We start from the raw sequence: 24,380 nt of genomic DNA on the forward strand, positions 1-24,380 counted from the left end.
TTCTCGTTCTCTTTTTTTCTCCCATTTGTTATTTGGATTCTTCATTCCCCACCTGATTCTACTCTACCCCCTATCTCTTTCCTGCTCTTCATGTTTTTCTGTTTCGTCTTGCTTTCACCTTGGAGAAGAGGGGATACATACGGAGGACCTGGAGAGTGATCTAGGTAGGATGTCTCTGTTTTTTACCATAATGGCCATCAGCAGCGGGTTTATTGCCAAGATTGTATGCTGTTGGGTCCCAGAGGCTCAGAGGAGCACGGTTTGGTCCATAGTCTGCCATGGATGGCAGTACGTTCCCTCCTAGCACGTCACCTTCTCTCACGTTTCTTATGTTATGTCAAGGCTTTCTGTGACTGAAATGTGGACATCGGGCAGCTTTGTACACCTTTGTAGCCCCGGCTGAGTCGAATGACGTTCCCCTGCCTGTAGGGATGCACAATAACTATTGCACTGATAACTATTGGATCGATACTGGGACAAAAACGTCACACTCATCTTCCGATATAGAAAAAAAATGGACTGATAACAAGAACCGTATCATTCAGTAGTGCTCTGGTCGGCACCAGCTGTTGTTAGACAGTTACATTAGCTTGTGAGGGTCATGAATATTCTGACCAAAATTCTTTGCCTACAACACCAAAAGTAGTCAATATCCAATGTAATTTAGCATATGATCGCCAGCACTAGCTGAATTGCAATCATCCAGTGATCGGATCTACGACACTCGCAACCGTGTGGAGCGCAGCGCTCGGCAAAACCCAGCGGCCTATGAAGCGGGGGACTCGCGTAGTAGCTCAAGCTAACAGAAAAGCATGTTAAACTTTAAAATGGCATCATTTCCAAGTTATTAGAAATAAGAGATAAGCAGCTTGGATGTCCCAAAAAAATAATGGTTTGGTCTCTGGTTCCATTATTCGTTCATTATTCATAGGAAAAGCATTATAAAACATCAGGTTTACAGTATATTGAAAATTTTGATTTATAATGTAAGAATAGAATGGGATAATAGTGTATTGTCAATGTTTATCTCCTATTTCTAGTAACTTGGAAATTGCGCCATGGTTTTAAAGATTAACTTGTTCAAAACTGTGTGGCCAAATTTCAGCCCTCTAACCTTTGACTTTAACAGATTTGTCTTTGGTGGAAAACATCAAAGTCCAAGAAAATGTCCACAAAGAAAAAAATGGCCAACAGATGCAGAAGGGCTGGACTACAATTCATTCATGTAAACCCCCTGAATTCATTTGAAACAGTGCTGTCTGTATCGAGATGTGGTGCTATTTCTACCCCTAGGTGTCGGTAAAGCCAAAGGCATGGAGTTCAATGCCTGGATGACGTTATGTTGGGGACTAAACGGGTTTGAAAGAAGGCACCTTTTTTTCTATTTTTGACCATATGATGCATTCCACAAAGATTAAGGAAAGGTGGTATGAAGGTTAAAATGCTGTAGCCGGTTAAAAAGATTAGACTTTCCGGAGAGTCCCTATGTAACGTGATAAAAAACAAGGGCGCTTATTGGTCAAAGACTCCTCTTTCGTTCGTTTTTTTTCAGTTTATCGCTGATCAATTGCTGTTCCTTACAGTCCCCGGATGTCTGTCACAACTAATTTGAAATTGAATTTGTCAAACTGAATCTAAAATGATCAAACTGAATGTGAAAATATATAATTTGAATTTCCATTGCGGATAAAACATTAACTTACATTCACTTTTCAAGTGTATTGTACTTCAGTTCCATACTAAAATTACATTTCAATGTATACTATTCAGATTAAGTTCTTAAAGCCAATTCTTCAAATTGAACAATACAAATTCAAATTATGTTTTTCCAATTCCGTTTTTAATGCAATTATTATTATATTAATTAATTATTATATATAAAAGAGCCGTCACCTTATCGTGGTGGAGGAGTTTGTGTGTCCCAATGATCCTAGACGCTAAGCTGTCTGGGGCTTTATGCCCCTGGCAAGGTCACCCATGGCAAACAGGTCCTAGGTGAAGGACCAGACAAAGCACAGCTCCAAAGACACCTGTTTAAAAATAATGGAAGACGTTTTCCCTTGCGGGTCACCCGGGCCTCCCTCTGCAGCCAGGCGTGGAGGTGGGGCTCGAAGGCGAGCGCCTGGTGGGTGGGCCTGCACCCATGGGGCCCGGCTGGGCGCATCCCGAAATGGTAACGTGGGTCCCCCTTCCCATTGGCTCACTACCTGTGGCCAGTGTGAGCTGGTGACCGAAGTAAGGGACCTTGGCGCTCCGATCCCCGGCTACAGAAGCTGGATCTAGGGATGTGGAATGTCACCTCTCTGGCAGTGAAGGAGCCGAGCTGGTGTGCGAGGTGGAGAGGTTCCGACTATATATAGTCAGGCTCGCTTCCACACACAGTTTGTGCTCTGGTACCAGTCCTCTCGAGAGGGGTTGGACTCTCTTCCACTCGGGAGTTGCCCACGGTGAGAGGCGTCGAGCAGGTGTGGGTATACTTATTGCCCCCTGGCTCGGTGCCTGTCCGTTGGGGTTCAGCCCGGTGGACGAGAGGGTAGACTCCCTCCGCCCTCGGGTGGGGGGGATGGGTCCTGACTGTTATTTGTGCCTATGGACGAAACAGCAATTCAGAGTACCCAAGCTTTTTTGAGTCCTTGGAGGGTGTGCTGGAGACCGCTCCTGCTGGTGACTCCATCATTCTGCTGGGGACCTTTAATGCTCACATGGGCAATGACAGTGAGACGTAGAAGGGCGTGATTGGGAGGAACGCTCCCCCCCGCCCCCCAGTCAGAACCAGAGCGATGTTCTGTTATTGGACGTATGTGCTCATCACGGATTGTCCATAACGAACACAATGTTCAAGCACAAGGGTGTCCACACGTGCACTTCGCACCAGGACACACTAGGCCTGGCAGGTCCAAACGTATTGTGAGGGTATTTTTTGGCCTGTGGGACGTCTGAGGCAGCTGATAGGTACCGGCTGGCTAAGCGGAATGCAGCTTTGGTTGTCGCTGAGGAAATAACTCAGGCATGGGAGGAGTTCAGTGAGGCCATGGAGAATGACTTTCGAATGGCCTCGAGAAAATTCTGTTCCACCAGCCGGCGTTTCCGGATGGGGAAGCAGCGCACCATCAACACTGTGTATAGTGAGAATGGGGCGCTACTGACCTTGACTCGGGACGTTTTGAGTTGGTGGGGAGAATCCTTCGAAGACCTCCTCAATTCCACCGAAACGCAGTCCCATGAGGAAGCAGAGTGTGAGATCTCTGAGGCGGGCTCTCCTATCTATGGGGTTGAGGTTACCGAGGTAGTTAAAAAGCTCCTCAGTGGCAAGGCCCCAGGGGTGGATGGGATTAGCCGGGAGTTCCTAAAGGCTCTGGATGTTGTGGGGCTGTCCTGGTTTGCGCGCAACATCACGTGGACATTGGGGGCAGTGCCTCCCCGGTGCGGTGTTCCAGGCATGGGAGGAGACCCCAGGGACGGCCCAGGACACACTGGAGAGACTGTGTCTCACGGCTGGCCTGGGAACGGCTCGGGATCCCCCCGGAAGAGATGGATGAAGTGGCTGGGGAGAAGGAAGTGTGGGCTTCCCTGCTAAAGCTACTGCCTCTGCGACCTGACCTTGGATAAGTGGAAGAAAATGGATGGATGGATGGATAGATATAAATGATTCAAATGTATTTCCTGCTGGCACATATTTCAGCCCATAGAAAACATTTGGACAGCAAAAATGATGTTTGAAGCTTGAGTTGCAGTTTCTTTTCAGAATTCATAGCCGTTGAACTTTTTCACATTTTGTGACCTTACAATAACAAACTCCTAGGAACTACCCTGAGAATGCCCAATCTTGTCCAATCTTAGAAGCTAAGCAGGGTTGGTCGTGGTTAGTACTTGGATGGGACACCACATAGGAATACCAGGTGCTGGGTTTGCACAGTAGGCCAATCACCTGCTCCCATAAAAAAAAACTACGGATTACAGAAACCGCAATTGCGGCCTAATGTGCCTCATGGCACTGAGAGCTCTGAAAAAACAAAAAACAAAATCAATAACAAATTTGAATGTATTTTGTTGTGATTTTTTGTGATAGACCAAAACAAAGTACCACATAATTGTAAAGTGGAATGAAAATTATATATGGTTTTCAAAATTTTAAGCGAATATCAATCTGAAAAATGTGTTGTGCATTTGTACTCTGATACCCCTAAATACACTCCAGTGCAATCAGTTGCCTTCAGACTTCACCTAATTAGTTTTAATTTAATTTGATTATTAGTAAATAGAGTCCACCTGTGTGTATTTTACCGTATAAATGCACTTGTTCTGTGAAAGCCTCAGTGGTTTGTTCGAGAAAAGTAGGGAACAACAGAATCAGGACAACCAAAGAACTCACCAGACAGGTCAGGGATAATGTTGTGGAGAGGTTTAAAGCAGGGTTAGGTTATAAAAAATCCCAAGGAGCACCATTGAATGCATCAGGCAAAAATGGAAAAAGTATGGCACAACTGCAAACCTACCAAGACATGGCCGCACACCTAAACTGACAACTAGCAAGGAGAGCACTCATCAGAGAGGCCCATGGTCACGATGGACGAGCTGCAGAAATACACAGCTCAGGTGGGAGAATCTGTCCACAGGACAACTATATGTCGTGCACTCCACAAACGTGGCCTTTATGGAAGAGTGGCAAGAAGAAAGCCATTGTTGAAAGAAAGGGTGAGCAAGTCCCATTTGCCATGTAGGAGACATTGCTCATGTGGAAGAAGGCGCTTTGGTCAGATGAGACCAAAGTTGATTTATTTTTTTTATTTTTTTATTTTTTAGCCTAGATGCAATGTGTGGCAGAAAAGTAACACTGGTCATCACCCTGAACACACCATGCCCACTGTAAACCATGCTGTGGGAATGCTTTTTTTCTGCAGTGACTGGGAAGCCGGTCAGAGTTGATGGGAAGAGCAGAGTTGGTTGTAGCAAAATGTGACTCGACAAAGTATTGACACAAGTGGCTGAAAACATCATGTTTTTCAGATTGTTATTTGCTTAAAGTTTTGAAAACTATGTATCATTTCCGTTCCACTTTCTAATTATGTGCTACTTTGTGTTGGTCGATCACATAAAATCTCAAAATGTTTGGGGTTGTAAGATGGCAAAATTTAAAAAGGTTCAAGGGTTATGAATACTTTTTGAAGGCACTGTATGTAGGTAATGGAAGCAGATCTCAGTCTTTAACAAGATGTTAATGTTTGTCCTAAAAGCCTTTATTGTTGCTGGCAACTGAGAATTTGACAGCTATCGATTATGAAATTCAGCCCTGCAAAAAACAATTTACTTGAGCACTCTGAAATTCTCTGTAGAAAATCAAATACAGTGAGAAGAAAAAGTGAGATGCCAGCATACGATCACGGATGTGACATTTGGAATGGCCTTGTCAGTTCACAATGGAAGGCAATCCGTTTTGTCCAGCGTTTCACCTCTTCTAAAACATGCTCACCAATCACACAGATCCTGACACAAATGTTACAGTGTAATACTTTGTATATTATGACGGTGAAAAATTGTAGGTCATGATTTCAATTATGATGCTTTTTGGCGGCTATGGACAATGATTGTATCGAAATATCATCTCAGCACTCATACGAAGTGTTGTTTATACAAATAGTCAATTTGTCCGGTAGCAGTCAATGTGCTGGTTTGTTGTGACAGTAGTTCACTGCTGGCTGATTGTTGTTCATTGTTTTACGCTCTGTGTCTAATTTCAGAGCTGCCGCCAGGATGGGAGAGGATTGATGACCCAGTGTACGGAATTTATTATGTCGAGTAAGTAAATCACCTTGTTGGCACATCACCTCACAGCTCCAAATGAAATCAAGCTGTCGTTCCTTAGAAATACAGTTTACTATACATTTAAACTACATAGCTGTCAACTTTAATGAACCTTTCCTCTCCTCTGTGTCAGTCATATAAACAGGAAGACCCAGTACGAGAACCCAGTGGTGGAGGCGCGGCGTCGAAAAGTCCTGCAGGAGCAGCAGCAGCAGCCGCAACCTCCAGAAGGTGAGCGGTACATTCGAGGTTGGTTTCCTGCCCATTTCTTTCTTTCTTTATGTCTGTGACTGTCTCGTCCCTCTGGTCATCCACTACTCACTGGGGTTTGGGTACTAGAACCTCACTTTGCTGTATCTTGAAGACAAAATAATTCACATGCCAGATGAATCATATATATTGAACATATTTAATAAAATAGACCGGTCCAAAGCCCAAGTGTTGCCTTTTGAGGTTTTAATTTTAGTGATTAAAATCCATGTGTTGGACATAATTTTCCTTTTAGCATTAAAAGTTGATTCTTGCTTTAGATCGATTATCTTGAGAGTTTTACAATTATTGTAGATTTTCTCCATCATATTATAAATGTATTTTTTTTAATTTTTTTTTTTTTTTTGCTTCGCTTTGCTGAATTGAGTTGCTGAATATGTACAACCCCAATTCCATGAAGTTGGGACGTTGTATTACACATAAATAAAAACAGAATACAATGATTTGCAAATTATGTTCAACCGATATTTAATTGGAAACACTACAAAGACAAGATATTTAATGTTCAAACTGATAAACTTTATTATTTTTTAGCAAATAATCATTAACTTAGACTTTTATGGCTGCAACACTTTCCAAAAAAAGCTGGGACAGGTGGCAAAAAAGACTGAGAAATTTGAGGAATGCTCATCAAACACCTGTTTGGAACATCCCACAGGTGAACAGGCTAATTGGGAACAGGTGGGTACCATGATTGGGTATAAAAAGAGCTTCCCTGAATTGCTCAGTCATTCACAAGCAAAGATGGGGCGAGGTTCACCTCTTTGTGAACAAGTGCGTGAGAAAATAGTAGAAAAGTTTAAGAACAATGTTCCTTAACGTACAATTGCAAGAAATTTAGGGATTTCATCATCTACGGTACATAATATCATCAAAAGGTCCAGAGAATCGAGAGAAATCAATGCATGTAAGCGGCAAAGCTGAAAACCAACATTGAATGCTCGTGACCTTCGATCCCTCGGGCGGCACTGCATCAAAAACCGACATCAATGTGTAAAGGATATCACCACATGGGCTCAGGAACACTTCAAAAAAACAATGTCAGTAAATACAGTTCGGCGCTACATCCGTAAGTGCAACTTGAAACTCTACTATGCAAAGCAAAAGCCATTTATCAACAACACCCAGAAACGCCACCGGCTTCTCTGGGACCGACCTCATCTAAAATGGACTGATGCAAAGTGGAAAAGTGGTCTGTGGTCCGAGGAGTCCACATTTCAAATTGTTTTTGGAAATTGTGGATGTTGTGTCCTCCGGGCCAAATAAGAAAAGAACCACCCGGACTGTTATGGACGCAAAGTTCCAAAGCCAGCATCTGTGATTGTATGGGGCTGTGTTAGTGCCAATGGCATGGGTAACTTACACATCTGTGAACCACATTCTGCACGTGTTACAAAAGCGTGGCTTCGTAGTAAAAGAGTGCGGGTACTAGACTGGCCTTCCTGCAGTCCAGAGCTGTCTCCCATTGAAAATGTGTGGTGCATTATGAAGCGTAACATACAACAACGGAGACCCCGGACTGTTGTACAGGTGAAGCTGTACATCAAGCAAGAATGGGAAAGAATTCCACCTACAAAGCTTCAACAATTAGTGTCCTCAGTTCCCAAACGTTTATTGAATGTTGTTAAAAGAAAAGGTGATGTAACACAGTGGTAATCATGACCCTGTCCCAGCTTTTTTGGAATGTGTTGCAGCCATAAAATTCTAAGTTAATGATTATTTACTAAAAACAATCAAGTTTATCAGTTTGACCATTAGATATCTTGTATTTGTAGTGTATTCAATTAAATATAGATTGAATATGATTTACAAATCATTCTATTCTGCTTTTATTTATGTTTAACACAACATCCCAACTTCATTGGAATTGGGGTTGTATTTAGAAACAAATCTCTGACTTTACGGGGTCATTAAATGGCAGGATAAATGAAATTATAAAGCAAATGCACATATAGGTTAAATGTTCATTATGTGCACTCACTAACCACAGCGTTGGTACACCTGTAAATCTAATGCGATCCCACAGACGAGCTGTAAAAAAAAAACTAACGCTATTCTTTTTAACAGAAAATAATGCTCACTTTACATTACCACTGTGAAAGATGTACTGTATTAAATTAACAATATGTTTTGTCATCATAGTTTGCACTGTAGAGCTGCACTGCATCATAATGAGACCTTTTTGAGCTGCGAGATGGGCCGTAGGTTGGAAATTGTATATAATCATAGAATAATAAACAATACATGTTTGCATTTTGTTTACCTTTTTGAAAATGTCTATCAAAAGTGATCCTTCAGCTCATTTGTGTTGAATCTCAATAGATTGTACATTGTGTATCAAATGAATGGTCTTGTGAGTGTGTGTGGACTAACTTTTTTGTGTCTTTGTCATGTGTATTCATATATGCCATGGAAATTCAACTTTGTGCTGCATAAGTGGGGACTGACCTGAAGGATTTATCTCTACAGAGTGGATAGAGGAGCACTCCTCAGCTGCAGCGCCACTGGTAAACTACATTCCAAACCACCTTGAGACCTACAGGGACCCTCAAGTCCAGCCAAATCTACCTCCGGTCCCAACAGGAGCAAAACGTAAGTGTCCAGTTTCACAGTCCTATCATGGGTCATCGTGCAAACTCCACACATGCGGGGCCGGGGATTGAACCCCAGTCCTCAGAACTGTGAGGCAGACGCTCTAACCAGTCGCTGACCGTGCCACACTGGGGTACATATGACTGCATAGATGTACAATTGTGCTCATACATTGGCATGGCAACATACCATGGCAGAATTTGTGAAATATTGTTTATTTTTTTTAATATAACTGATGACTGAACAACAACCATCATTAATTTCTTTATGGTTTTGTTTTGTTTAATGATAATGCTTGTCTGAAATGCTTGTTTAATTTGATTCCCATTAAAATAAAATAAAATGTGTTTCTCCTAGTCCTTGATGTTATCTTTAAAGAACTGTACCAATCTTACAAATTCTGCCTGGGTAATCAAACATATGAGCACAACTGTGTCATTTACTAAATAAAAGTAGGGCTGTAAATTCCAAAATAAGAGCAAGTAAATACATTAAAAAATTATTACGTGTTCAAATAAAGTGCTTAACTTCAGAATAATTATTTGAAAAGACTAACAAAATACAGATAATACTTTATGTTTTGATCATATGGGTAGACGCAAAATCATGCATTGTAAAAATGCATTATACATAGGTAGAAGTGTATTCCAGAATTTTGAGGGTATTATAATTTTCTGCGTATTATACATGGATGTGCTTTATACACAAGTAATTACGGTACATCTGGATTGCAGTTTTTTGCCTGCACTTTACTGTTGCGGTGTACAATTATGTCAGCCTTTGATCGATTATTAGTACCACTCTAACAAAAAATGTGAAATGCATATTTGAATGTGTTGTTTTTGTAACACTCTGCAGGGGGGAAGCCGTTTTTCACCAGAAACCCTGCAGAGCTGAAAGGAACATTCATCAACACCAAGCTGAAGAAGAGCCGTCGTGGATTTGGCTTCACTGTGGTCGGAGGAGATGAGCCAGATGAGTTTCTCCAGATCAAGAGTCTGGTGTTAGACGGACCTGCAGCCATGGATGGCAAGATGGAGACAGGTGCAGTACATGTCTTCCATCAGTAGGAGACACTGTTTTCTTTCCCAAGTGCCATTGCTTTCTGAAGTCCAGTACCTAAAGTGTTAGTAAGCATATTTTGTTTTGCCCATGTGGGTGATCAGTTGAATTTGTGCAAGTGTGTTATTTAGGCTAGCATGCTAGCTAATGCTATTGATGACCCTCATGTGAAGGTGGTTTGTTTGTTTTGAATAATTTAAGTACTGAATCGTCTTTTATATAACTTGGCATCAGGGTTGTGCTTTCTTTAATTTGAACACACCCCTTTGTACCTTGTCACTCTGAACATTTGAATTCCTGTAGACGTCATACAACCCTTCTCCGTTTAAATGCATCTTATGGCAATTACAAACCACTTTACAAAATACATAGATTTTCACCATTCGCAGCTTAGTTCCTATCTCCTACGAATTCTGGGCTGCACTATATTTTATTTTGTGGAAAATGACATGTCTCTTTTAATATTTATTTGTTGTGATCCAGGTGATGTCATCGTCAGTGTGAATGATACCATTGTGCTGGGTTACACCCACGCTCAGGTGGTGAAGATTTTCCAATCCATCCCCATTGGCTCCATGGTGGACTTGGCCTTATGCCGTGGCTACCCACTTCCCTTTGACCCCGATGACCCCAACACCAGTCTGGTCACCTCGGTGGCCATCTTAGACAAGGAGCCTATTATTGTCAATGGACAGGAAACCTTTGACTCACCTTCCAACCCAAGCGGTCCGCTCAACGGCCAGAGAGAGTTGCGGGCGCACAGCCCGTCCACTGAAGCTTTGTCCAACAGCCTGCACGGCTACACCAGCGACGTGGTCACCCTGGCATCGTCTATAGCCACCCAGCCCGAGCTCATCACTATCCACATGGAGAAGGGAGACAAAGGGTTTGGGTTCACCATCGCAGACAGCCTGACAGGAGGCGGGCAGCGGGTCAAACAGATCGTGGACTACCCACGCTGTCGTGGCCTCAAGGAGGGGGACATTCTGATGGAGGTTAACAAAAGAAATGTCCAGAACATGAGCCACAACCAGGTGGTTGACCTGTTGAGCAAGTGCCCCCGAGGAAGTGAAGTCACAATGCTGGTGCAAAGAGGTATGCATGGCTTCATTTCATTACATTTTTACTATACACTGAACCCCCTTTTATAGTGGGGGATATGTTCCGGACCCACCCACGATGTAGCGAGACCATATTAAAAAAAAAAAAAAACATTTGCTAAAATAGCTTTACCCCTGGCGGCACGGTGGCCGACTGGTTAGCACGTCTGCCTCACAGTTCTGAGAAGAAGAAGAATCACCTTCATTGTCATGAACATGCATGCATGCACACGAAATTTGTTCTCTGCATTTTACCCATCACAGTGAACACACACACTTGTTAGTGGAACACACTGCAGTAGGGGGCAGCTGAAGCGAGCAGTTCGTGGTATCAGCTTCTTGCTCAAGGACACCAAAACCGTGAGTCCGGGGGATGGTGGCGGATGGTCCAGTCGGGGTCTTGAACCTGGGTGCCCGACAGCGGCAGGTGATGAGCTTAAGCATTGGCCCACGGCTGAGGTCCTGGGTTCAAATCCAGCCAATTGACCGTAGGTGTGAACGTGAGTGTGTGTGGTTGGTTTGTATGTGCCCTGCGATTGGCTGGCGACCAGTTCAGGGTGTACCCCGCCTCTTGCTTGGAGTTAGCTTGGATAGCCTCCAACACGCCCGCAACCCTAGTGAGGATAAGCGGTATGGAAGATGAGTTTTACCCCTCCCACAAATTTTAAACACATTTCAAGTTATGAAAACAAACTTCAATGTATGAAAACACACTTTTTAAACAAATTGTAAATTTATTTGAACACAAAAAACAAATTGCAAGCAAAAATGTACAGAAAATACAGTATATATTGTAGTGTCCATGTACAAGCATGTGCCTTTAATCGGTGTACAGTATATGCGTGTGTGTGTGTATCTTTGATGCCACACAAATATAAAGTGTGCTTTCTTCAAGCTTTGTCATTCCAAGTTCAAGTTTACTGTAAAACTGACATACTGGATAATGAAAGCCAATTAAATATTCTAAATTTAAACACTGATTTTTAATGTTCTAAAGTCGGCTAATTTAATGCTTATGGATAATACGAAACAGAAATTACCATTAATGTTACAGTATTGAGAACGGAAGTAACTGCTTGACATGTAATGTAATGTAATGTAACAATGTAATGTAACCAATTGCTCGAAAACGATTCCTTTACCTACCCACCGATGGGGCACAAGGTTAGTGTTTGTGATACTGTGAGACAACGTTCATGTGAATTTTGTCCCAATTCATTGTGATGTAAAGTTGCTAGTTTGACCTTTGAACTTTTAGCTCAATGTTAAGCTTGTAATAAGCTTGTGGATGTTTCTATTTTCTTTCCAGTATGGTAAAATAATAAATATTTTATTTTTCTGTCTGTCATCTGGGTGGCACGGTGGCCGACTGGTTAGAGCGTCAGCCTCACAGTTCTGAGGAGCGGGGTTCAATCCCCGGCCCCGCCTGTGTGGAGTTTGCATGTTCTCCCTGTGCCTGCGTGGGTTTTCTCCGGTTTCCTCCCACATCCCAAAAATATGCATGAATTGGAGACTCTAAATTGCCTGTAGGTGTGACTGTGAGTGCGAATGGTTGTTTGTTTGTATGTGCCCTGAGATTGGCTGGCAACCAGTTCAGGGTGTACCCCGCCTCCTGCCCGATGATAGTTGGGATAGGCTCCAGCGCGCCCGCGACCCTAGTGAAGAGAAGCGGCTCAGAAAATGGATGGATGGATGTCTGTCATCAGCTCAACGTTAAAACCATCAGTGCAAGAGTGCAACCCACCGTTTAACTTGTTAGCTGCCTCAATGTTGGCATAGACGTATTTTATTGTTTCACACTCACCGAATTGACTGAGAGTTGACTTCACGGAACTTCTGCGCGGTGTAGGCTGAGGCTCGGAGCGGAAGGGAGCACGGGGAGAACATGCAAACTCCACAACCTCTGAAATGTGAGGCGGATGTGCTCACCATTTGGTCACCGTGCCACGCAAGAAGTGCTTTTTTTCTGCTTTTTATTTTTGTACCAAAACAGCGTTCCTTAAAGCTCCTAATCTCTGCCTAGATTAAAGAACAATTTTTAGGTAGGAGGATACTGGTTCAAAAAGCAGCCCTATGGGGGGCACAAGCCAGTGCAAACTGTAGGCTGGTCCCAAGCCAGGATAAATGCCGAGGGTTGCGTCAGGAAGGGCATCTGGCTTAAAACTTTGCCAAACAAATATGAGCACTCATCCAAAGAATTCCATATCAGATCGGACGTGGCCCGAGTTAACGACATCCGCCACCGGCGCCGTTAACTTGCAGGGCGCCGGTGGAAATTCAGCGACTGTGGATCGAAGATGAAGTCGAAGATGAATGAGAGATGGAAATAAGGTTATATAATATAAATACGGTTCTTATGCAGAAAGAGAAGAGGAAAGCACAAAGCATAGACTTTGAATGTTGAGACTATGACATGAAAAGGTTGGGATTTGGTAGACATGATGATTATGAGATACAGCGGCTGAAATAAGTATTTAACATGTCACCATTTTTCTCAAATACATTTCCAAAGGTCCTATTCACATGAAAATTTCACCAGATGTTGGGAACAACCCAAGTGAGCCATACATACAAAGAAAGTAGATCAAATAAGATCAGAAATTAAGTTGTGTGTAATAATGTGAAATCACACAGGGAAAAAGTATTGAACACACTAACTGGTATTTATTTACTCTGGTGGGATTTTTCATTCCTCCACACAAGCAGTCTTCAAATCTTGAAGGTTCCGTGGGCTTTTTTTATGGACCTTGAGTTTCAATTCTTTCCATCGATTAGATTCAAGTCAGGTGATTGGCTGGGCCATTCTAATAGCTTTATTTTTTTTCTTTGAAACCAATTGAGAGTTTCTTTGGCAGTATGTTTTGGATAACACTTTTGATTATTCTTTGCACTCCTCTGTCAGTAATCTTGCGAGCAGCACCTGATCGAGGCAAATTTATGGTGGTATGATTGGCTTTCCACTTACTTAATATACCCCCAAACATGCTCACTGGAACGTTCAGAAGCGTAGATATGCGCCTGTAACCAATGCCATCGTTATGTTTTGCCATAATTAGTTTGCAATGGTCTTGCGACAGCTCTGTGCTCTCCATCATGAGATGTGTCTTGACTCACACCTTGGCAGTGAGACCTTTTTGTAGGCCATCAATTAGGACTGAACCAGCTGATATTCATTTGCACTGAGAAGTGGCTGGACCGCTGTTTGATTATTGATAGATTTTAGGTGTTGTCTTTGTCATGAACAGAACAGAGGATAGGACCCAAAAAATGCACGACTCCACTACAAATGGACAATTTCAAAAAGAGAGGTTTAATATACGGGCAGAGGTCGGTACACAGGCATGAAATCCGAAAAGGCAACAGTATACAAAAACGTGAGGCAAAAAGGCAAAGTCGATAATCGGAACACGGTTGCGTCTTACTGTGAGTCGGTGAAATGGAAACAAGGAATCCTGGAACGCGACGACAAGGTACAACGAACTGGAGACTAGGAAGAATGAGACACGAGAATAAATGCAAGGGGTAATTAGGGTGAACGAGGCACAGGTGGTGAAGATGCTCTCAGGAGCAGGTGTGTACGAGACAGGCGGAAGACAACAACCAGAACACACACCCATGACAGTCTTGGCTTTCCATGCATTTTTGCACCTCCCTTTCTTCATGTGTTCAATACCTTTTCCCTGTTTCATTTCACATTTTTACATTCAACTTAATTTCTCATCTTATTTGTTCCACTTTCTTTGTATGTGTGGATTACTTGGGATGCTCCTAACTGGTGAAATTTTCAGCTTTGGAAGTATATTTAGTGAGAACAATGGTGACCCATTAAATACTTATTTCAGCCGTTCTATATTGTGTGTCCAGAACACTAGGTGGAAAGGCTAGAGGTTTATGAGTGTGGTTCAAATTATTTTACCATGGTGTCTATAGGAAGAGAAATGGAGTAGGGGTTATTTTAAACGAAGCGTTAGCTAAGAATGTCTTGGAGGTGAAAAGAGGATCCGATTGAATGATGAGGCTGAAACTTAAAATTGAGGGTGTTATGTATAATGTGATTAGTGGCTATGCCGGACAGGTATGAGAAATTCTGGATGGAACTAGACAAAGTAGTTCTGATAATCCCAAACAGAGAGAGACTTGTGATTGGTGCATATTGTAATGGACGTGGGTGAAGGAAACAGGGCTGATGAAGAAGTGATGGGTAAGTTTGGCATACAGGAAAGGAATTTGGAGGGACAGATGGTGGTAGACTTTGCAAAAAGGATGGAAATGGCTGTAGTGAACACTTTCTTCCAGAAGAGACAGCAACATAGAGTGATCCAAAAGAGCAGAGGTAGAAGCACTGATAGAGATGGGAAGGATGTGTAGCAGGTTAGGGTGATTAAGGATAGCGATGGAAAAGTGTTGACTGGTGCCAGTAGTGTGCAAAATGTTTTTTCGATTAAATGTCAAATCCAGAATAGTTTTCCTAGTGGTAATGTAGCCACTGAACACACACAGTTCATCATTTGTCTTCAATCATTTCTGTTGTTAAACGCCGCGACCTGGACCCCAATTACTGGCAGGTTTGGTGTAAGCAGCCCACATGAATTATGCTCTCTAATGTGTTGACCTTGTGCTCCGCTGCTCGAATAACAAAGCTATGTTGTGTTAAATGTCAGCATCATTACGTGTGTGTGTGTGTGTGTGTGTGTGTGTGTGTGTGTGAGAGAGAGAGAGAGAGAGAGAGAGAGACAGAGCAAGAGAGAGAGAGCGAGAGAGACAGAATGCTGGCTGATGTTATGACCAAAACAACAATGGATGTGCATAGAAACCAACTGTAGGACGAGAGCAATTATTGCATAAGGGAGATGAGTCTCAAGCTGTCAGTGGTCCAGGCTGCATATCATCTTTCTTCAGTTTGACACTGCAATGTCATTACTGCATTTCCAGATGAGCGGCCAAAGGATGCAGGACAGGAGTTCACAAAAGCGGAGAAGCATGTTCCATTTTTTTTTTTTTTTGAAAAATGAAGCAGTTCCTTAATCGTTCTATAATGGGCTGCAATGTACCGGTCAAATGGATACCTGAGCTCTGATTTGTATACAGTGATGCCTTGAAGTACGAGACCATACTTTTAGCAAGCGACTGTTTGGCATAGGGAACAATCTTTAGAAAAGAGTCTACAAGCTGTTTAATTCCACTACCAGTTAAAGTGTACTATCAAACTAAACATAAAACAAAGAAAATCACACGTTTTCTATTTAAAACACCCACATAATTTTCTTAAAGTCCGCTAGCTTAATGCTAGCAAAATGGTAACCACTATAGACAGGCTGACGAATAGCATTGCTGTTATGGTGTTATAACCCTTTGACCAACAGATATCTGCGAGAAAAAAAACGAATATTACTGCAGCTTACTGAGTGACTCACAGTAGTCTTCTTTGTTTGTGTCTGCATGACTGTATTATCGCACCGATACCACCATGAGGACCTGCAATTAATTTGTCATGACGCACAAATTGATTTTTTTTGTGTGTTCATTTGTTTTCTGACAACAAGCACACCTACACGGACCTTGCCACTGAAAAACCTGCAGCATTTCAACTTCGGATGAAAGAAAAAGCAGTGCAGACTAAGTATGCTTTTTTCATTGAATTGTGATGGACCTTTTTTGTTCTGACGTTTAACAAACAAACAAACAAAAAAACATTGCAGCTATTCTCGATTTCAGTTGAAAGAAATGTCATGAGTAGGTAGCTCATGATCATTCGTGAGCAGCAATCAGAGGAACTAAGAGGCTTAAATAAGAAGGTTGAGGATCATGTTTCCACTGTGCAAGTGGAACTATAGGATAGCGGCAGTGAGAAGAGAGTGGAACTGGCTTGAACAGATCTGAAAGCACTGCAAGGGACTTTGTATGAGCTGATGATGCTTTAACAAAGCAAAGAAGAACAAAGTATACTTCAGCTAAAGAGGTTATCGTATTTTTATCAATTTGCTCAAAGCCCACTAAGAGGAAAAAAAGAACCTGTTGGGCATTTTAGTGTCCCAGATCAGTGACTTTCACCATGTCACAGTAGCTCATCTAATAGTAATGTTATTGCATAAATGGCCACTGCATCAAGGCGCCCAGTAATGACGGAATTCAAGAAAAATTATTTTCTCAATCGTGGCTTTGAAACACCCAGAAACCTTTACAATGGAAGTGAACAGAAAAAGAACTGGTTAACATGTGGCAAATGCCTGCATAATAACGTGTACCAGTGTTAAACCATATGAGTCTTTTACAACTTGTATATAAGAGCTTTTATTAAATAATGTTGCTAATTACTCACCAATACATTATAGCATGTCAAATAGATTATAGTGAAAAGTTACGGTGCATGAATGAATAGACAGAGCTGGAAAGCCTATATCAAAATAAAGGTTTGAAAACGACTGAGGTCCAAACAAGGGTGCTGGGAGTGATTTTCAGGTCCATAATCTTTTACGCGATGAAAGGTTGTAGATATGAAACAAGTCATGTTTGAAGATCGGGGCTCTCTAATAGCTGAGCATTATTTATTTATGTCATCAAGACAGTGGGCTCTATTTTTGTAGATGGCGCATCTGTGGCAAAGCACATAAAGGTGCGTATGCTGCACGTGTTTACAAATTTGCACTGCAACAAGCCTGGCGTTCCAGCATAACGATGGTGTTTCCGGTGCATTGTCATTTGGTGGCGGAAACTTAGTCTAGACTTATGCCTGCTGAGACCATGTCTAACTTTTGGTGCAAGGTGGATGGCTGGTGTAATGCGATTTTGGTGCATTTGATCGGTGTTGCAGGCAGACATCGATAATGAGCTCCACTGACTTGTAGTGGCTGTATTCCGTATTCCGTTCATAAATATGTGAATAGCTGGCATCAGACCCTCTGAATTGTTGTAAAAAAAAAAAATTCATTGAACCCATTATTACTATTGCTTTTATTTTTGGCTTTATTTTAGTTTTATTTTTGTAATGATATCCCACATGGCCGCAACAGTTATGAGGGGGGTGCACACGAACGATCGGGGATAGATATATGATGTCAGTGGACATATTTAAGACGCCAGCGGTTTTCACACATCTGTATTTAATAAGGGTACCGCCTCACATTGTCTGTTGCCACACCGGCCAAGAACAGTGACAATGCACGGATCGCTGCAATTATGCATTGTCTTCTTCCACACAGAGACGTCTCCATGTCAGACTGTGAGTTCGGCATATTAAAAGGGAATTAGAGGAGCCGCTTTGATTGGACATGATTGAAGTCAGCTGTGTTCATGGCCACAGCGGCACAGAACTCACTCTTTTAAAAAAAGATGCCTTGCGCCTGTCTACGAAATTACCACACCCGGTTTAACACGACTCTGTGCAGGTTTACACCGCCCGTCACGCCAGATTTACGCCTATCACAAAAATAAATACCCATGTGTGAACTCAACCATGACTCCATTCATTTTTAATAACCTGGATAATAACATTACAATAATACACTACAATAATAAACTACCAAACTTTCCTCTGAAGTTTAACCCCTATAAATGACAATAATCAACAACATCTGGTGTTTTCACACGCCAGATCCTCCCCTTAAAAAGGAGGCCAGGCCAAGCAATGAGTTCTTGTCTTTCTGCTGCAGTTGCCATGACAATGGTGCGCCTGTCCCCTGAGAGACCCGCAGAAAAAGACGAGAGAAAATTAGAAGACACTGCGAAGCAGGAAAATGATGGTCGAAAGGAGTGAAATCTGATGATGGCCGGTGAAGAGGGGCACGATGATAAAAGTGAGAGTGCAATGGTATTTTTGGGCAACTTTAATGGTGCAAGGACAAATGCTAGCAGATTGTTCTCAACCCAGAAGCACGCCCAATGGAGGCTGCGCATTAGCTCACCATGGCCACCTCTTATGAGCCTCTTCCCTGCTTCAGCTTGAAAGAACTGGGCTACTCCAGAATGAGTCGCCTCCACCCAGCGCAAACACAAATAGCACATTGTATATTTTATTTAACATACATTTGTCTTTAGCTTGACCGACATCTCTTTTGTACATTGAGATGAAACACTAACTCTAATAAGAATATATGTGCGGTTGCAGCTGCAGAAATGCATATAGAGTATATTTGCTCCTGCTTCCATTCCTCAAATTAATTAGTAATTTAGCTTCTTCTCTATTTACTGCTGAACTGCGGAAGCCTCCTTCCCAGCCGCTGATGCTACTCGCGCTGACCTTCAGTTTATTGACTGCATTCCCCCTCTCATTTAAATAGCACTGAGCACACTTCCGACCTCTGTAGTGGAAAGTTGCCTCTGTTGTAAGCATAAAGGAAATGATGGAATTCTGTATGTTTATATTGTTTTTGTGCCTGGCCTTGCTGGGCTGCGTTGACATCCTTGAACATATACTTTTCCTCAGACTTGTGAATGCCATTTAAATTCATGAAAAAGATACATTTAAAGTTTAAAGTGTAAAATTGAAAGTACGCTTCAGTTACCAATGTGTGATAGCCAGTCGGGACGTGCAGACCACAGCGGCTACACAGCGGCTACACACATGCAAACAAATACAATTTAATTAAAATTAAATAAAGTAGCTGTCAAATATTTTTTGAATTGAGCATTCTACCGATTATCCCAGCAATCAATCAAGTAATTGGATAAAAATGTATTATGCATTATTACTATTTGTCTCTTGGGGTTGACATCCTCAAGTTCTACTTAAAGACTTGCTGTCTTTAAGTGTGTATTGCTCTAAAAGGCATGGTCTGGCCTAGGGACTGATGTGGGCGTCAGCAAATCAAAGTGTAGCGTTAGCTGGCTGTTAACTGGCTAACCCATGAGCCAGCGTAGAATGACTTGACGTGAGTTGAGACCATTGGCAACTTGTGTATGAATGTGTTTTCTTACTGTTTGTTCCATTAAGCTATTGAAAGTGCATTAGCGGCTGTGTACTATATATCACAGATCATTTGCAGGTGCACTACAATACGGTCAAACTAGAAATGGTAGGCTATATTAAATTAGCTACATTCGCTTGTGTTGGTGATAATAGACGAGCTGTTGCGGTACACATTGCACTTTATCTTCCTTGTGAAGTGTGATATGATCCCAAACGTTGGACATTCTCTGAATTTTACAGACACTTTTCTCCTGGTTTGCAGCCATCGTGCCAACTTATTACTACACAGAGTGGCTCGTGCGGCTACAATAACATTAGTCTGTGTATAAAAATTATCAATTGCTGCGACCTTTTTAGTAAGCAAATTATTAGTTATTCTATTAATCATTGCAGCCCTAAAATACCTAAAATACACATCTCGCCATTACGATGAATGTAATTGTTTAATTAATTAGTTTTAAATTGTTTTAATTAATTAGTGGGTGTCCTGCGCTTGTTCTTTACAACAAGCCTGTCCCATCTAAAAATCTCCAAGGGCTTGTTGTTTTAATGCCAACCGGGAGCAGGTTTAAAACCGAATTGCTCTTCACGGGTGTAGGTGAGCATCATAAACAAACGGCCCCGAAAAAGTCAGCTATCCCCAAATATTCTCTGCCATAATTATTTAAATAAACTGCTGTAATCACTGATTCACAGCACCACTATGACTTAATGAGATATCTTTTCTTCAGTCTCCCTGTGCGGCCATACACGAGTCGGTAGGGGACCCTGCCGTGCAGTAGATTAATTAAGTTATAAGCACCCATTGGGGGGGTGATTGGTCCGGCTGTAAAGCTGAGCCTTCATGTCAATAAAGTTATATGCCAAAAAGAAGAAAAACAACTTTGACAGTTGCAGTTTGAATACATTTGATACCTCTCTCAGAATCTCTTTTACAAAAGAGTTGTGCTTGAAATACGAGTTTCATTCATTCAATGACCACTCTTGTCTCAAAACACTCGTATCTCAAATTATCTTTCCCCATTTAAATGAATGGAAATGCTGATAATCCATACCAGCTCTGCCCCAAAAACAAGATGTAAACTTACACTCAACAGTATTGTACTGTGTAAAAACACAGTAATAACTTTTGCTCTCCACATAACCTACAAACAAGGAAAATACTAGCACAAAACATGACTGACTGCACCTAATGTCTTGTACTCTTCTTCTTCTGTGGCCTCTATTGACAGTTGGCAAACCAGCTTAATGGTGCATTACCATCACCAACTGATAATGTCCTTCCACTGCAAGGAAGCCAATGTGAATCGATGGTGGTCGCATGTTGTCAAGTTTGTTGTCAAGTTTGTTGCCGCTATCTCGTGGTAGGGCTATCAAGCACACTCATATCTCAAATTTATGCTAGGCGACAGCTCGTATCTTTAAAAAACTGGTAAGATAATGCACTCATATCTCAAAGTATGACTTCATTATTATTATTATGTGTGGTGACTATTGGAACTACATCCGAACTTTAAGCTCAATATGAGTTTCACCTTCCCCGGGCACTTGCCTTACTATAGCTAATGAAGCGCGCCAAAGTGCTCAAGTTGCCGGGAGAATATGCGCAAGGCCAGATTTGACAGGAAATGCCCACATTTTAAGGTTGTTCCATTGGGAGTGCGTATCTGGCATGAAGGTGCATAAATGAGGCAAATCTGCACAGCCAGAAAAGTGCATAGCTGCATGCCTTTTCCCTCTTCCGGTTCTCCCGGAATCGTTCAAATTTAAACATTTTGGTTCCCAGTTTGAATGGCTAGTCCTCCGGCCCCAAATAAGAAGTGGAGAAAACCAATGAGAAAGCGGCAAAAACCAACGAAGAAGAACGCGCACGAAGACGTGCTTGTGCCCAACGGCGGCAAACAAAAGTGTGTCTTAACTTGGTTAAACTTAATGACCAGTCGCCTCAGTGCAACACTTGGAATAAGATTATATTGTGCAAAGGAGGCTTTCATGATGTGTAGCGTCTGACGCGCTCCGAGCCTCAGCCTAAACCGTGCGCCGCTTCAGTGAAGTCAACTCTCAGTCAATTCGGTGAGTGAAACTATAAAATATGTCTATGCCAACATAGAGACAGCTAACAAGGTAACCGGTTGGTTGCACTTTTGCACTGATGGCTTTTAGCGTTTATTTTAGTCTTCAAACCAACGTAAAAGCCAATGACAGAAAAAAAAGCTTAACATTGAGCTAAAACCTCACCGTACCAACTTTACATCACAATGAATTGGGACAAAATTCACATAAGCGTTGTCTCACAGTATCACAAACACTAACCTTGTGCCTCATCGGTGGGTAAAGAAAGGAATCGTTTTATAGCATTTGGTTCCATGCATTAAAAAGAAATAAAAAATCCACCGGTGCCGTGTGAAGTTACTTTTCGTGCCAAAATGCTGTGTTCCGGTGTGTACCTTTCAAAATAAAAGACTACAATCTTAAAACAGGAAATCAAGTTAAAACTTGCACATATAAACCATTTGATGTGATAAATCAGTCCCTAATAAAAAAATTTAACAATGCTATATTCAACTTTTAGCTGAAACATTAATTAATAAATATTAAGTCACTTGAGTTAGTTCCACACACATTGCCTTTTAGTTCCTAGGTTTGATATTGATACTGGTTATGAAGAACCCCGAGTCCAATGTTCATTTTAGTTTATGCTGCGGGCTGCTATGAAAATGGATGTTCATAGTTTGGACACCCTTTATTTAAACCATGCAAACATTTTTGACCCAGCCCCCTAAAAGAATTGGAATCGAGAATTGTTTGGAACCGGAATCGAAATAAGGAACTGGAGTCGGAACTGGAATTAGTCAAATTCAAACGATGCCCAACCCTAATGCCATGCCATAACACCGCTTCCACCATGTTTGTCACATGACGTGTTACGCTTTGGATCATGAGCTGTTCCTTTCCTTGTTGTTCATAGTTTGGACACCCTTTATTTAAACCATGCAAACATTTTTGACCCAGCCCCCTAAGAATTGGAATCGAGAATCGTTTGGAAACGTAATTGAAATAAGGAACCGGTATCGGAACCAGAATCACTCAAATTCAAACGATGCACAACCCTACACAGGTGCATATCCCCCTTAGGCCTGTGCAACTTCTCAACCTACATGCTGATGTTACACAGTGTGTGTTGCACGCATGTATTTATGGATGCTTCCTCAGACCTGCGTGTGTGCACGAGCATGCTACTACCATAAATGTTTTATTGACTCTGAATTACACTTTTACGTCAAACAGATTCAAAGATTTGCATCACATATTGAGATTCTGCAGTTGCTGCATGGTGGAAAAGGGTAACGTGTGAAGCCATTAGAAGTCTTTAGTCATTTCATGTCTGTTGTTCTGTCTTTAAATACGCTAGATAGTTATACCCAGTTCCTGTCGCTAATTTTAGTGACCTTGCCATTAGTCTGAACATATCCAGAGCTTGTTTCGAATGGAATGTTTCTGTTGACCTTCCCTGGTATAATTTAGTGCCCCCTGGGTCACCTAACTAGCTGTTGAATAAGGAAACACTTAATTATTATTGAAATCTGACTTTGTAATATGTAACCATTGAGGGAAATGACACACTTGCGCATATGCAAGCATGCACATTTGTCAGCAGCTATGTGCTTCCAGCTGCTCCAGTCGCTAGCATCCCATAATCCGATGAGAGGGAGAGAGGAAGAGAGGTAGAGAGAGGCAAAATAGCAAGGATGAATTATGAATCATGTAGAGAGATGGGCTTTGCAGCAACAGAGAGTTTTAACATTTAATGATTTTTTTTTTTTGCTAGTGCACCAGAAAGAGCTTGAAGATAGATGGATGCATGCATGTTGTTGCATGTGCTAATGTTGCTGTGACTTTCTGGTAGATTTCTGTACATGTAGATAATTTGCATAAATTGGTCAGATAAATCACATAAATTAATCTGTGAAATAGATATCTCTGTAATGGTCTAGTATCTTGGAATGATGTGTTGGGAGTGAAAAAAAATGCCACTCTGTTGTATGAGTGTTTTATTCCCTTGACAACAGCTACTCTTTGTCCCAGTCCTGCTTGTCATTCATGCATTAATTTTTCTATTTTTGTCACACACACGTGTACGTGCACTGCTGTAATAGGGAGAAGGACTGTTCTTGAAAAAAAAAACTATGAATATTCTTAGTAGGGGGAGGATAAACAATCAGTTCATAGCGCATTGATTAATCAAAAGGCGTGTTTTGCTGAGATGGGTTGGGTGTGAACAGGAAGCATTAAAGTGGGAATGTGGCTTATTCTCAACACTAACGTGAATGTTCTTCCCTGACAACTGCCTATAGAATTAATATTTCATCAGCACAAATGAGATTGATCTTCTATGTTAACTGCTTTATGAGAGAGGGGGAGTGGCGGCACAGCAGATGAGGAGGGGGATAAAACGAAAGGAGATGATCAAAACTGAAGCATGAAGAGGAATCAGCAATGTGTCAGTGAGGCTGCAGCTCAGACTTCCTTTTGATATGAAGCTCAGGCATCTGAGAGAGCTCACTGTATCAGTGAACAAGCAGTCTCGTGGTGTTTGGGGTGGGTGGGTGGTCTACTGTCTGAGCTCACGTGGAGACCTGTGGCTGAGC

General features: G+C 41.9%; 1 protein-coding gene across 12 annotated transcripts in view; it reads left to right on the forward strand.

Moving 5' to 3' along the window:
- LOC133403748 (membrane-associated guanylate kinase, WW and PDZ domain-containing protein 1-like) overlaps positions 1-24,380 on the forward strand; it is a 126,536-nt gene that overhangs the window by 74,704 nt on the left and 27,452 nt on the right. For 4 of the 12 annotated variants that reach the window (XM_061678944.1, XM_061678984.1, XM_061679023.1 and 1 more), the window contains exons 7-12: positions 126-164; positions 5,739-5,796; positions 5,936-6,051; positions 8,542-8,664; positions 9,523-9,708; positions 10,210-10,821. In XM_061678944.1, coding sequence (XP_061534928.1) covers positions 126-164; positions 5,739-5,796; positions 5,936-6,051; positions 8,542-8,664; positions 9,523-9,708; positions 10,210-10,821 — 1,134 coding nt within the window. The remainder of the gene's footprint in view (positions 1-125; positions 165-5,738; positions 5,797-5,935; positions 6,052-8,541; positions 8,665-9,522; positions 9,709-10,209; positions 10,822-24,380) is intronic. The other 8 variants (XM_061678967.1, XM_061679014.1, XM_061679042.1 and 5 more) reach the window with 5 other exon arrangements.

The sequence above is a fragment of the Phycodurus eques genome, chromosome 1, assembly GCF_024500275.1.
Source record: "Phycodurus eques isolate BA_2022a chromosome 1, UOR_Pequ_1.1, whole genome shotgun sequence".
Lineage (NCBI taxonomy): Eukaryota > Metazoa > Chordata > Actinopteri > Syngnathiformes > Syngnathidae > Phycodurus > Phycodurus eques.